At 30.5% G+C, this 13,467-nt stretch overlaps 1 protein-coding gene and 1 long non-coding RNA gene across 2 annotated transcripts; one reads left to right on the top strand and one right to left on the bottom strand.

The window, feature by feature from the left end:
* Positions 1-1,576: 1,576 nt before the first annotated feature.
* Positions 1,577-2,688, top strand: LOC107891349 (probable calcium-binding protein CML35). The gene has a single exon (XM_016816110.2). The coding sequence runs from the start codon at positions 1,899-1,901 to the stop codon at positions 2,586-2,588; it is 690 nt and encodes a 229-aa protein (XP_016671599.1). The 5' UTR covers positions 1,577-1,898; the 3' UTR covers positions 2,589-2,688.
* Positions 2,689-9,206: 6,518 nt separating this feature from the next.
* LOC107892893 (uncharacterized) lies at positions 9,207-10,974 on the bottom strand. Its single transcript, XR_001682659.1, has 3 exons — positions 10,904-10,974; positions 10,344-10,429; positions 9,207-9,507 (listed from the first exon to the last, which is right to left on the bottom strand). It is a non-coding gene; the product is annotated as an uncharacterized lncRNA (long non-coding RNA).
* Between the last annotated feature and the right edge of the window lie 2,493 nt (positions 10,975-13,467).

The following is a 13,467-nucleotide window of genomic DNA, read 5'->3' as shown; positions in this document are numbered from 1 at the left end:
ATTTGAATAATATTATTAATTTCTAGTATTAATTGTGGTTTGGAAGCTAATTTATAATTATTCAATCCTTGTTTTTTATTTTTTATAACACAATTACAAATAATTTATTTGACTTTGGTTGTTTTCAATTTATGACGGTTAATATTCTAGCTTAATAATTGAGTATTATTATATATTTAATTTAATTTAATTTAATTTAATTTATTTATAAATAAATCATTGCAATATATGTAAAAACAATTTAAAATATAAATCTATTAATATATGCAATAACAGTTTTTTCGGAAAATATTTTCAAGAAATCTGCCTAACAGCAGAAAATATTTTACACAGATTCATTCAAACACCAAAAAAGTAAATTATTTTCAGAAAAATAAATTATTTTCCAGAAAACATTTTACTAACAAACAAACGGAGCCTAGAAAAGAAAAAGAAAGAAAGAGAAATCAAATACAATGGTCGATACGTAGTTGAGCTCCCCTTGCTTATCTGCAAATATGGTGTGAGAATTGTGACATTTATAAGAAATAGTTTCCAAATTTATAAGAAATGCATAGATAATTTCCATATTTAATTCTTGGTAATTAGATATACAAAGTGTTTATTGAAGGTAAATGGTTTTTTAAAATGATATAGTACTTCAACTTTAAATATAACAATTTTGTCGATGATGTTTTTATATATGAACCAAAAATATTTTATTTCCCAATTATGTACTATGCTTTTATCCCTTTCTCTTGTTTTCAACACATCATGTTTATTAGTATAATTAATTTATGATTTATCACTCAAAATATATATGTTGAAACTTTTCATGATCCATGTTAGGGGCTGTCTTTCTCAATAATATTCTCATTCTTTCTCTAGGAGTGTAATGTGCATTGCCACTATACTCAACACTTATTGATCTATATAAAAATATTTAAAATATAATAAAAATAATTATATTGTGTATTAAATTTAATCATTTTAGTACTTTATTTAAAAAATCTTTTTAAATTTTGCTTTTAAATCATCATTATAAATTGAATAAATTTTAATTGATATATACATAATTAATATGTAAGGTTAACCATCTTTCCTCATTTTCTAACTAATTTAGCCCATATTTTCAATCAATCTCATCAACAAGGATGCAAGTTGGATATTCTTTGTTAAACCTGTCTTTGGCTACAATATTCATACTAATATTCTTTTGAGTGAATTTCGAAAATACATAAAATAAAATAAAATAAAAACTTTTTTGAAACACGAATATGAAAATCATGTAAAAAGAAAGTCTTGTTTTTGTTCTCGAGCAGCAATAGACACGACAAAATCAGGCACTTTCAAACCAAACCAAAATTAAGTAGATAAAAATATTTGTTTGGTTTGTACGAAAAGATGAGAAAAGATGGAAAGTTTTGGAGAAAATTGGTAAAGTTTAATTTTTTTTTTAGACATAAGTTAAATAAATTTATGGAAAAATGCTTTTTTTAATACTTCTTTTTTGAAAAATTTTTGAATAATAAAAAAGATTATTTAATTAAAAAAATTAGACAGGTGGTGCAAGTTGAATGGAGTAGAGGTAGAAAAACAAAAATTCTGTAAGTAGGAAAATTAGAATAAATAAATAAAACATTGAATGTTGGGTCGGGTGCAATTAAAAAATTCTGACTCAACCAACAGTGAAAGGAAGGAAAAGTCGTATTAATAAAAATATATCAATGTTCATAAAATTTCTCATCACACGAAACTTCCTGGAAGCTGCAATGGAGAAGCTCAGCACAGCACTTCTCCAAGCATTTAAGCACCCCCACATCTTCCCCTCTTTCTCCTCAATTTCTTTCTCCCTTCTCGCTTCCCTTCCACCCACCTCCTTTGTTTCACCTCTTTCTTTCTTTTTCTCCTAAACCATCATGAATCTCATTAATAGGCTCAGCCCCAAGCGTCTCTTTCGATCTAATAAAAAAGATAGATCCATCGTCTCCAAGTTCGACCCCTCCTCCTATAGTTCCGGTTCCGCCGTTTCCTCCTCTTCCTCCTCCGAATCCGTCTCTTCCACCCTCAAAGGACATCAGTACCCTTCCGCGGCTACCGCTGGCTTCGTAACGCCCACCAGTGTTTTGCCCCAAACATCAGGTGACTGGTCCGATTTTCCCGCTAATTTTTATCTAGAACTTTGTCAGGCGTTTAAAATGTTAGACAAAGATAACGACGGGGTTATATCAAGAAGCGAGCTCGAGGCTTTGCTTGGCAAGGTCGCAAGGCAGCCGCCCAGCCGGGACGAGGTTTCCTTGATGTTGAGCGAAGTGGACGGTGACGGCGACGGCTACATCAACCTGGAAACGTTGATGAACCAGGTGGTTGGACCGGCTTGCGACGAACCCGCCTGCGAACCGGAACTGAGGGAGACTTTTGATATATTTGACACGGATCATGACGGGAAGATCACGGCGGAGGAGTTGATGGCGTTTTTTAAGGACAAAATAGGGGATGAGCGGTGCACGTTAGAGGATTGTCGGCGCATGATAGCGAGTGTCGATAAGAACGAAGATGGATTTGTCTGCTTCGAGGACTTCTCCAGAATGATGGAGCTGCAGCGATGATCATATGATTATGGGTTTTTATCCGTTTGTGCTTGACAATCATGTGATAAGAGATGCACTTGATTTGAGGAAATACAGAAATGAAAATTTGTCTTGGTTTTTTTTCTTCTTTTTTTTTTTAAATCTATTTTAAGATGTGCCTGAATTGAAGTCAATTAATCCGACGGTTTAGATTGATTGATCTGAAGAAAAATGTTGTCCACGTGTCGTATGGTGCATATTAATATATAAGACGGGTAGAGAGAAAAAAAAACACATTTTCTTATTACCAGCTAGTGCGCTTTTGCTGGAATTTTATTTTATTTTTAATATAAAAGTAGTAGGGAAATTGGAATTCATGGCATGTGAATAAAAATAAAGGAGAAGAAAGCAAGTGATGGGAAAGTGTTGAATAGTGATCATCATAAAACCTTAATTGTCCTTATTCCTCACTCAACATTATAACATTGTATTAATTAATTAATGAACTCAAACTTATAATAAAATTCAATAACCAACATATGTATTAGTGGAGCATCACAATGCCTCAATTCTTTTGATTTATCATTTGTATTTAGAGTCTTAACTTAATCGTAATCGGCATCGACACGAGAACATGGGTTCGAAAACATTAAAGCATATTATTCTATTATTTAAAGATTGATGAGAGGCTTGTTTAAAAAAGGGACAAATACATTCAATAATGAGGTAGTTAACTAAATTGGGTTGTATTAAAGGGATAATTATATTATGAGAGTCTAGGCTTACTTCAAGCCCATTTTCTTATATAAATATTTCATCTTTCAATTACGAGCCATCACTTCGTAAAGTATTATCCTAATACTTTCTTGTTTAATGATTCTTTGCACCATTTATTAATTGAATCATCACAATTAATCATCTCAACCCATTATATTGCTTAACTATTACGTGAATTGGTTACAACATAAAACCCATGTTTTTTTAAATCGGATAAGTGGTCGAACTAATCAAGCTATCGGTTCGTTGATTTGATTAAGATTTTATTAAAAATTTTAAGAAAATCATGTTCAATCGATTCAACTGCCTGATTCAATTAATTTTGTTCTAATTCAATTGGTCTATATCGATTTTTGGGCCAATTGGTCCGTCAATCCAGTTCAAACAACATTGTATAAAACTATATAAATTAAATATAAGAAAGACAACATTTTATATAAAACTATATAAAACAACATTGTATAAAACTATATAAAACATCGCATGAAATTCTTGAAGTTTAATGTTTGAGCCCCACTCAATGTAAAACCATGTAAGTTTTCCGTCCATTTAGTTTTAGTTCAAACCAATGATGGATTGATTTTGTTCAAATTTATTATTATTTGATGTTTGAATATATTTTGGTTACCAATCCACTTGTGCACTGTTATGTATATTACAACAACGTATGACATGATTATAACGTAGTGAATATCACACTGGTGGACATATATTTTTGTTCTAGTATTGGTGTGAATTGGTGCGAGTGTATTTAAGTGTATCATTTTAGATTTTTTGATGTTTTAAAATATTTTCTTATATATTCTTTATACATTCAAAAATACTTCAATTATTTACATGCAAATATAAATTTTAAAATTATCAATTAAGTTTAATAGCTTAATTAAATGATTTTCAATATAATTATAAAAAATTAATTAAAATAAGAATATTAAAATTTTATACCAGTCGATATGAGGTGATGTAAGTCGATAATCAAAACACACTAAAATAGTAGAGCAATGAACTTGAGACTACTTGATAGTAGTTTTAAACCAGAACTATAATTGTAATTATTACAAATCTCATCATTTTAGGCAATCACAATTTCAACTCAACCCATCATAAATTCAACTTGAGATATAACACTTTATGATTGGTCCGAAGATTTACGTAGTCTATTCTGAATTCTGTGTTATCCATCGTTGTTTGATATAAGGAAGTGAACTGTCTAGCTGATTAAACAGTTGCATCGTTGGTACTATTAGCGTGAGAAATGTTGGCACATAATATCCACCAGAGTACAATTGTGCAAAATTATGCTTTGCGCACAAGTTTTTAGGTGAAAAAGTTGTTGGACTATTTAAAACATAAATTGGGATAATATAACTTTTAACCTTGAACTTGGTAATTATGTTTATTTTGGTACTCGTAATTTTTTATTTACTTTGGTACCTGAATTTGACAATTAGATCCATTTTTATCCTTAAACTTGAATTTTATCAAGATCTGATAATGTGACTAGTGTTATTGAAATAGAATCAGATTATTCTATCAGCCTGACTGGACCAAGAATCAATCAGTATAACAATCCAAACAAAAGGGTTGAACCAATCAAATTGATTATCAGGAACCGGTGTTTTGACCGTTTCAACTATCAATCCAGTTATTAAAAACATTGGACGTAACACTTTAAGATTGTATCGATCACATCACCATCTAAAAATGTATATAACTTTATTTATTTTTCAAGTGATAATGTAGTAAAACCTCAAAGTGCTACATCATCAAAAAAAATTATTTTTCAAGTTTAGGGACCAAATAAACCTAGTTGTCAAGTTCAAGCAACAAAGTAGACTAAAAAGGTATAAATACCAAAACGAACCTAATTACTAAGTTGAGGACCAAAAATTATATTATCCCATAAATAAAGGAGACGTCTATCTATCCTTTAGGCTTTGGGCTCAAAATGGATAGAATAGATTGGATTAAGCAAAAATGAAAGTGAAAATTTGTGCTACAAACTATTTAGTAGCCCATTGTATTTGCATCCAAACAGAATTTGACTTGTCCAGAAGGGATATGAATAGTGTTAGTTTATCTTTTTCACCATTCCGTTTTGCAAGAAGAGATTATATGAAACTGTAATTCTATGTTGTTCTTATTCATTTTCAATGGGAGAATGACAAATCAAAATTTTCCCTCTGATTTTCAGCAATTCTTTCTCTCGTTTTGCATTTGCAACTGCATTTATGATGCAAATAAAAACACTATTCTATTAATTAAAAAATAGTTTTTACTTAAAAACAATGTTGTTTTATAATCAAGAATAAATCAATTTTAAATAAAGTTAAAATATAAATTCATAATTTTTATTTATAAATTACGTAAATAATACTACAAAATTAGTTTGTATATACCAAATAAAATTGTAATAAATCAAGATGAGAAACAAGATTTTAAACCAAATAAACAAGAAGTCTACAAATTTTGGCTTTATTTATCTAAAATAATAAAAAAATTACCTAACATACAGTTAATTAATTATTTAATTCAATGCTTATAATGATTTAGTCTAATTGAGATGCACCATCAACATTATATGTTAAATGCCAAAAAAGGTGAATAAAGAGATAATATTTTATAATAAATTTATATATATCAGAATTATTTTTATATTTAGGATCAAATTTATAGAATGCGCAAACATTAGAGAGTTAAAATTGTTATTAGATCAATTCACATCAACACTTTTGTCAAATTTCAAATGGTTGTTAACATTTGGTGACAAAAAAAAATTAAAAGTTTAATTGGTTTAGTGACTTTTTCCTAAATAATATATATAATATAAGTGAAAAATATTATGCATAAAATAATAAATAAAGTAAAACATAAAAATAAATAATTGATAATAAAATATAATTGAAACTTTTATAATTAAAATTGTAAAATTATTATTATATAAATATCATAATTTGTTTAATATCTAACTGAAAATATATATTTATGTTAAAAATTAAGTTAGAAATAAAGTAATATAAGTTTTAAAATTATTTTATTATAAGTTACAGATTTTAAATAATTCAAATTTAAATGCATATAGAAAAATAAAAATAAAGAAAAATTTTAATAAATTTTAATTTTATATAATATGAGGAAATTAGTATATATACGGAGGCTATGAAATCAAAACCCATTCACAAAATCAATAGAGCTAAACTTGTATGCTTTCTTCAAGGATTCATTGGTGGGTTGTTAACCACCAATGCGAGTGGACAAAAAGCGATATATATAAATTTAGGTAGCGTGAGTATTAAGAAATAGTCGCGCCATCATGGCCGTCCTTTTCGGTTTGATTTTGCCTGTGCCGTTAGTTCACTTTAGGATAAATCCCTGAACCACGGTTTACCATACAAAAACTTTTGCAGCTTTTTAATTTAGACCTAATGGGTAGAAATTGTGATTGGATGGGGATAAGTAGGTTGATTGGAATCTAAATTATTGTTTGTGAGTCGTTGAACTCAGTCCCGTTGTATGGACAAAGTGCGTGGATTGACATCATCAATATTGTGTTCAACTTTAAACTATATCGCGCGATCCCTAGCTGTTGTTTTTCTGTACAATGTATCCTCCCAACTTTCATTACCCCTTAATGATGAGACGCAGGACATCTTTTCCATTTTTTTTAAAAATAAATTACATGCAATCAGCTATAATAAATTACAAAATATTATTTAATTAATTGCGTTTTGACACTTTTTTATAATTTTATTAAATCCCATCCATTCTTTTATTAATTTGATATAATAATAAATTTAACTTTAATACTTATATGTTAGGTCAGTTTAGCTGCACTTTTTTAAAATTAATCCTCAATATTTACATATTGCCTCAATTTAACCTTAATTCTAAAACATAAAAAGAAAATTAGAAGAATACATTAATAATTTTAAAAAATACAATAAATATAAAAAACATTATTAAAAAAAAGAAAACAACCACCTTTAATCGATTTGCTAAAACCTTAGAAATAATTTTGTAAATTAACCTCTACAAGCTAATAGGTCGAAAGTTAGTCATATCATTCGTGTCCTTTATCTTAGGAATGAGGACGATCATCGTATCATTAAGACTTGAAATGTCCTTATTACTATGTAAAATATCACGACAAAGAGTAAGAATGTCTTTATCCACCACATCCCAATTTTCTTTAAAAAAAGTACCTGAAGCCTATTAATACTAGGAGCTTTACAGGGGTCCATTTGACTGAAGGCTTCAAGGATCTCGTCATCCATAATTTGCCCAGCCAGCATGTTGTTAACATTTTGAGTGACACTCCTTTGAATGTAATTCAAGTAATTATCATGATTGGAAGTCTCGGATTTAAAAAGATTGTGAAAATAGTTCCAAGCAACCCTACAAATGTTATTTGTATCACTCACCCAATTACCATTTGAATCCTTCAACCCTTCAATTTTATTTTTCTTTAACCTGCTAGTGGCCCGAACATGGAAAAAACATGTATTTCTATCATCCTCTTTAAGCCATTGAATGCGCAATATTTGAGCCCAGTAGCTTTCCTCTTTAGCATAAAGATGCCCTAGCTTGAAACGAGACATTTTCAACATATCAGCATTAAACTCCATATAATGACCATCAAATGAGCTTGTTGATCCAAGCAACCAGCTGACGAATACGATTTTTCATTCTTCTATACCGTCGATATTGCCAAAGGCCAAGCACCTCACGTTTCCTGTCAAATTTCTCGATGATGTTAGTCTTAGTATTGCTCCAAGCTTACTTAATAATATCCTTGGCTTCTTTCTCTTTCCCCTAGCACGCATCAAATTTAAAAAACAGTCTCGAGTCTTTAACGTCTTCTCTTGGCTTTCGACCCATAATGTCCAACAATATAGCATCGTGATCAGAGTTTGCTTGTCTCACCACATTTGTCGCAAGAAAATGGAGATTATCAACAACATTAGCAGAGATTAAAAATCTATCCAACCTCTCTTTTATCATATTAACACCTTCTCGATTATTAACCCACATAAACTAGCCTTTATTAGTTTGATGTCAACAAGAGCCAACTCTTCCATCACTTCTCTAAACTCGTCAATTGTCACTCTGGATTTCCTTCTACCCCCATCTTTTTCAGCATTGTTTATGATAGCATTAAAGTCGCCACTTGTAACAATCATAGATATACACATGTTCAAACTACTAAACCAACCAAGGCTTAAATAAAAAAGGTAATATAAACTTATAACGAGTCATTTCATATCATACATCAAACATATTTGTAATCACATAGCTCATAAATAAAAATATCCAGAATATCATTATATTATTATTATTTTATTAAAATAATTCAAACACTGCGTGTAAAATTTGCCTATTTTACATGTAACCATTATGTTTTAACATATGCACATATACAAAATCTTATAAATACAAACAATTATATACATTGGGCCGAATATGGCATAAGCATTTGTATACCTTCATAATATATTCCCTCATTATTAATCAAATACTCAAAACCATTTATCAAAATTGCATACAACTATTTATTCATCAAATAATTAAAGTTACTATTCATATGGTCAATTTCTCAAGCTTTAGCCGAATGCAATTATGCTTTAACCAATGTCAAATTCATCAATACTCAACATTTTCATGCTTAACATACCAAAGCCGATCCTGTATATATATATGCTAATACTATTTATCCTCAATGTCAAATGTCATCTATAAGACCCAACACATAAACAAGACTCATTATGCAAATTACCAATTTCAACTACCTTATATTCATGGCAAATCATCATATAACTTTCGCATATCAAGTGATAATCCACATTCAATCTCAATTATCAAATGTAAAGATATATCCACCCATGATCTTAAACTTAGCTCACACAATATCATATCATATCAATCAACTTTACTTATCTATCACAACCATTTACGAAACATAGCCAAATCACCAACCATAATATTTGATCAAAGCATGAAACTATACATATCAAAATAAACAAGCCATTTTCGCATGGCTTATTATATATATACATCATTCAAAATATATTCAAAAAGGTGGTATCGTCTATACATGCCATAGGTTTAAGTTTAACTTTTATAGATATCGATAACGGATGATAGTGTGGCTGATTTCACTGACGATCCCCGAGCCCATAATTAGCTTCCAATATAAAACCGAGGCAAACACATATGCATGGTAAGCAATAAAAGTTTAGTAATTCAATATCACATAACCGAATTATTCAATTCATATTCATATATATATATTGTCGAGCTTGCAAAATGTAAATATCCAACGTATAACTATGAATCAAATTTCATTGACCGAATTCACACGTAAATAATATTATAGTTATTTTTCACCTTTAAGTCATAAACACATTCTTTACCAAATGTATTCATTCATATATAAAAGCCTATAAAACATAATTATGATTTCACATACACTTACCCTTTGGCCTAATATAGGCTTTTCACACACACATACTTTCATTTGCATCATATAATTTGTATCACAATTGAAATAATCAACTTACCTTGATATCATATATTATTTAACTCTTAAATATTTGTACTATCATGTACTTATATGTCACATTTATCATTCATCGGATCCGCATAAATTGGTGCTAAATAATTTATCGAGGCCATAATGAAGTTACACAATTAGTGCTCTCTCTCATTTAATCAAATTGATCTCGGTAGCATACACTTAGTGCCCGTTATTCAACATTGTCGTTTTAGTTTCGCACACTTAGTACTCGTTATTCACCATTGTCATTTTAGTTTCACACACTTAGTGCCATTCGTATAGACATAGCTATCCCATACTCGCACACTCAGTGCTAAATATCGATAAATCACATCCACGTCTATTTCTGCTTCCCGAACTTAAACACATTTGGCTACATATATATATTTTTTCATAATTTCATTTCAGCATATAAAATTAATACTTATTTATAACTTATAACATCTATTTGCTTATAAACTTACCTCGGACAGCGATAAACCGGAACGGAATGATTAATCAATGACTTTTGTTTTCTCCCGATCCAGGTCCGATTTCTTTAATTCTTGATCTAAACATATTCAGATTAAACTTATTCAAACATAATTTCATTCAATTCTGTTCAAAAATGCATAAATAAATAAATTTCACTCTTGCCCTTGACATTTCACACTTTTTACAATTTAGTCTAAATTGCACAAAACACAAAACATGCAAAATTTGCACACACCATGCTTAGGCCGAATCTTCCTCATACTTATACAAGTCCATGCATTTCATTTATTTTATATTTTAGTCCCTCAAAATTTTATTTTCATAATTTAGCCCAAATTATACAAATTCATCAAAATTCCAAAGATAAAACATATTAATCCAACACCTATCTTTAGTAATTCATCAATTAACATCACAAAATTTACAAAAGCATCAATGACATAACTCAAAATCATAATCAAATTTCGAAATTGAGGCATGGGCTAGATAGAATGCTAATCAACAATCACAAAAATATAAAAATTATTGAAAATAAATAAAAAACACATACCTAATTAGCCAATGTAAGTGCCGAACCCTAGAACTCTTTTTCTCTTTTCTTTTTCTTGTATTTTCGGCAAGAACAAAGATGATAATGGCCATTTGCATGCTTTTGTTTTATTTAATTATCATGAAATTATTCATTTCCATTTTTAACCTTTAAAATTTTATTCTATTTCCACTAACTCATGTCCAAAAGTGTCCATGCATGAATTAAATGGTGTAATTGCATCATAAATACCTCATGCTATAAAAACATCAACAATTTAACACTTTAACAAATGGCACCCAACTTTTGCATTTTCTGTAATTAAGCCCTTTTTCATAAATCGACACTCAAACGATAAAATTAATTCACGAAAATTCTACACACGTCAATTCACATACTATAAGCACGAAAAATAATATTAAAATATTTTTCTGACTCGGATTTGTGGTTCCAAAACCACTGTCTGACTAAGGTCTAAACCAGACTAATACACCAGTTATGATCCAATCCTTCCTAACCGAGCTTTCCACCATGCTAAAGATATCCTAAGAGTGATTTCTTAAGTTCAGATCAGCATGACCATAAAACCCTATGAACCTAAATCTGTTATGCCCTTCTATTTTAACAAGAGAATTAATATGGTGACTGGAGTAATTTTGTATAGCCACATCAACACCTTCCTTCCACATCAACGCCAAACCTCCATGCTAACCTTTCGAATTCATAGCCAAGCAACCTGGCATCCTACAAATATTACGCACACGGGAAAAGTTCATAGAATGTAATTTTGTTTCCTATAAAAAGACAACATTAAGGTTATTTGCAATAAGGAGTTGCTTGAGTTCTCAAACTGCCACAGGGTTCCCAAGTCCACGATAGTTCCAACCAAAAAACTTCATTACTCTTGGCGGGGCTGGTCATCAACCACCGTCTTACATGGTGAAATACTACCAATTAATTTCCTTTGAAATATTCTATTAGAACTCTCATTATTGTTTTCCCTATTACTCCCTTTTGTTGTTTTTCGTTTACACTTCATTTCGCCTCCTCCATCACGTGCTGATCGTATTGGACATTTTTCCATATGAGAGCAAGATTCTGAATCATCTTCCCCAACTCTGACTTTTTCTTTTCCCTTTAGAATCGTTATATTATTTTTAACCTCGTTCCCAACTTTGTTTCCATTACTCTCTTCATTTGAGTTTATTTGTTCTCTAAGATTTCAATCTTGTTTCGCTAGTTACTTCTATTGTGAGTTAACCTTCCTAGTTGAGCTCTTAGCTAGCTACCATATTGAAAACTTAGGTTACTCGTTTCGAGATGTTCCTCTCTTTTAATACATTTCTATGTAGTATGTCCAATGAGACCGCATATGTAGTAGAAAATGGGAAGCCTTTCATACTTGATGGCACATACAGTCTCGGTCCCCTCATTTCCAACCAAGTGAACAACTCGTCGAAAGGGCCTTAAAACATCAATTTTAACCCTAATCCTTATGTATTTAGTCTAACCTCCATCTATATCCCGCCAGTCAATTGCCACAACCTGTCTATCCATTTACTCAAAGAGGATATTGTAAATCTTAATCCAAAATGGAGTAATATTAAATACATAGTCATCCATCTCGACCTTTAACAAACGGTAGCATCACAAACATGAATTGATCAAAAAGCCATAGAGTCGGGTTTAAGATTCTTGTTCTGTCATTAATATTCCCGAATTTCACAAGTATTACCCCTTCATTTAAAGCCACAAATTTGACTGCTTCCTTGGTAAACCATAATGATTTTAGAACATGATACATGGCTTCTTTATTGATGTTTTCCCCAGACATAATCTTTCCCACTACCCACGCCTTGTGACCCCATATATTTGGTAGATTCCTATTCGTATTGATCACCCGTTTTGATTCTTCTTTAGTGAAATTTAGCCTTTCCAGCAAATTATTGATATTCTCAGCCATGCGTGAAGCCAGAGAATCGAGTAGCAAAAAACACCACCGCCAAGAGAAAAATAGACCCACTTTACCCAAAGAAACCTAAGGCTAGAGGGAAACCACAAGGAACACAAATAAAAAACAACTCCTAAAAAGTACAAGCAATTAGCAGATAAAAGAATGCAAAACTAGCAAGATCGCCAGTCCTTAAAAAAAACTTAAAAAGCGTTAAACGAGACCGTCCCACAAGACTAAAGAAATTGGGCAAGAAACCTTAAAAAACCAGGAGCAGCTAAACATAAAAGATCTAGAAAAAAAATCAAAATCGAGAGAAAAAAACCATATGCGTTGTAGCCCCTCGGAATAGAAAATCTCAAAAAAAATGCAAGTAGCTCTTAATGATAAGAAAACTTATGAAAAGTAAAACATTAAAACCGTTTAACCAGCCAAAGAGAAAAAGAAAAGAAGGAAAATAAAATAAAAAAGGAGAACTGACAAAACCCTACGAAAAAACTACGTACAATAGAAACACAGAAACATGAGAAAATTTGATGAGTAAACTCTATGTAATAAAAGAAGATTAAAGAAAACCGAAAAGACGTATGCATGCAATAAATAGAAACATAAGAAAAGTCAAAGCACAAGGTCA

Source organism: Gossypium hirsutum, chromosome D09 (assembly GCF_007990345.1).
Source record: "Gossypium hirsutum isolate 1008001.06 chromosome D09, Gossypium_hirsutum_v2.1, whole genome shotgun sequence".
Taxonomy (NCBI): Eukaryota; Viridiplantae; Streptophyta; class Magnoliopsida; order Malvales; family Malvaceae; genus Gossypium; species Gossypium hirsutum.
Note: the sequence above shows the minus strand (reverse complement) of the source record. Positions and strands in the feature narration are given on the sequence as shown.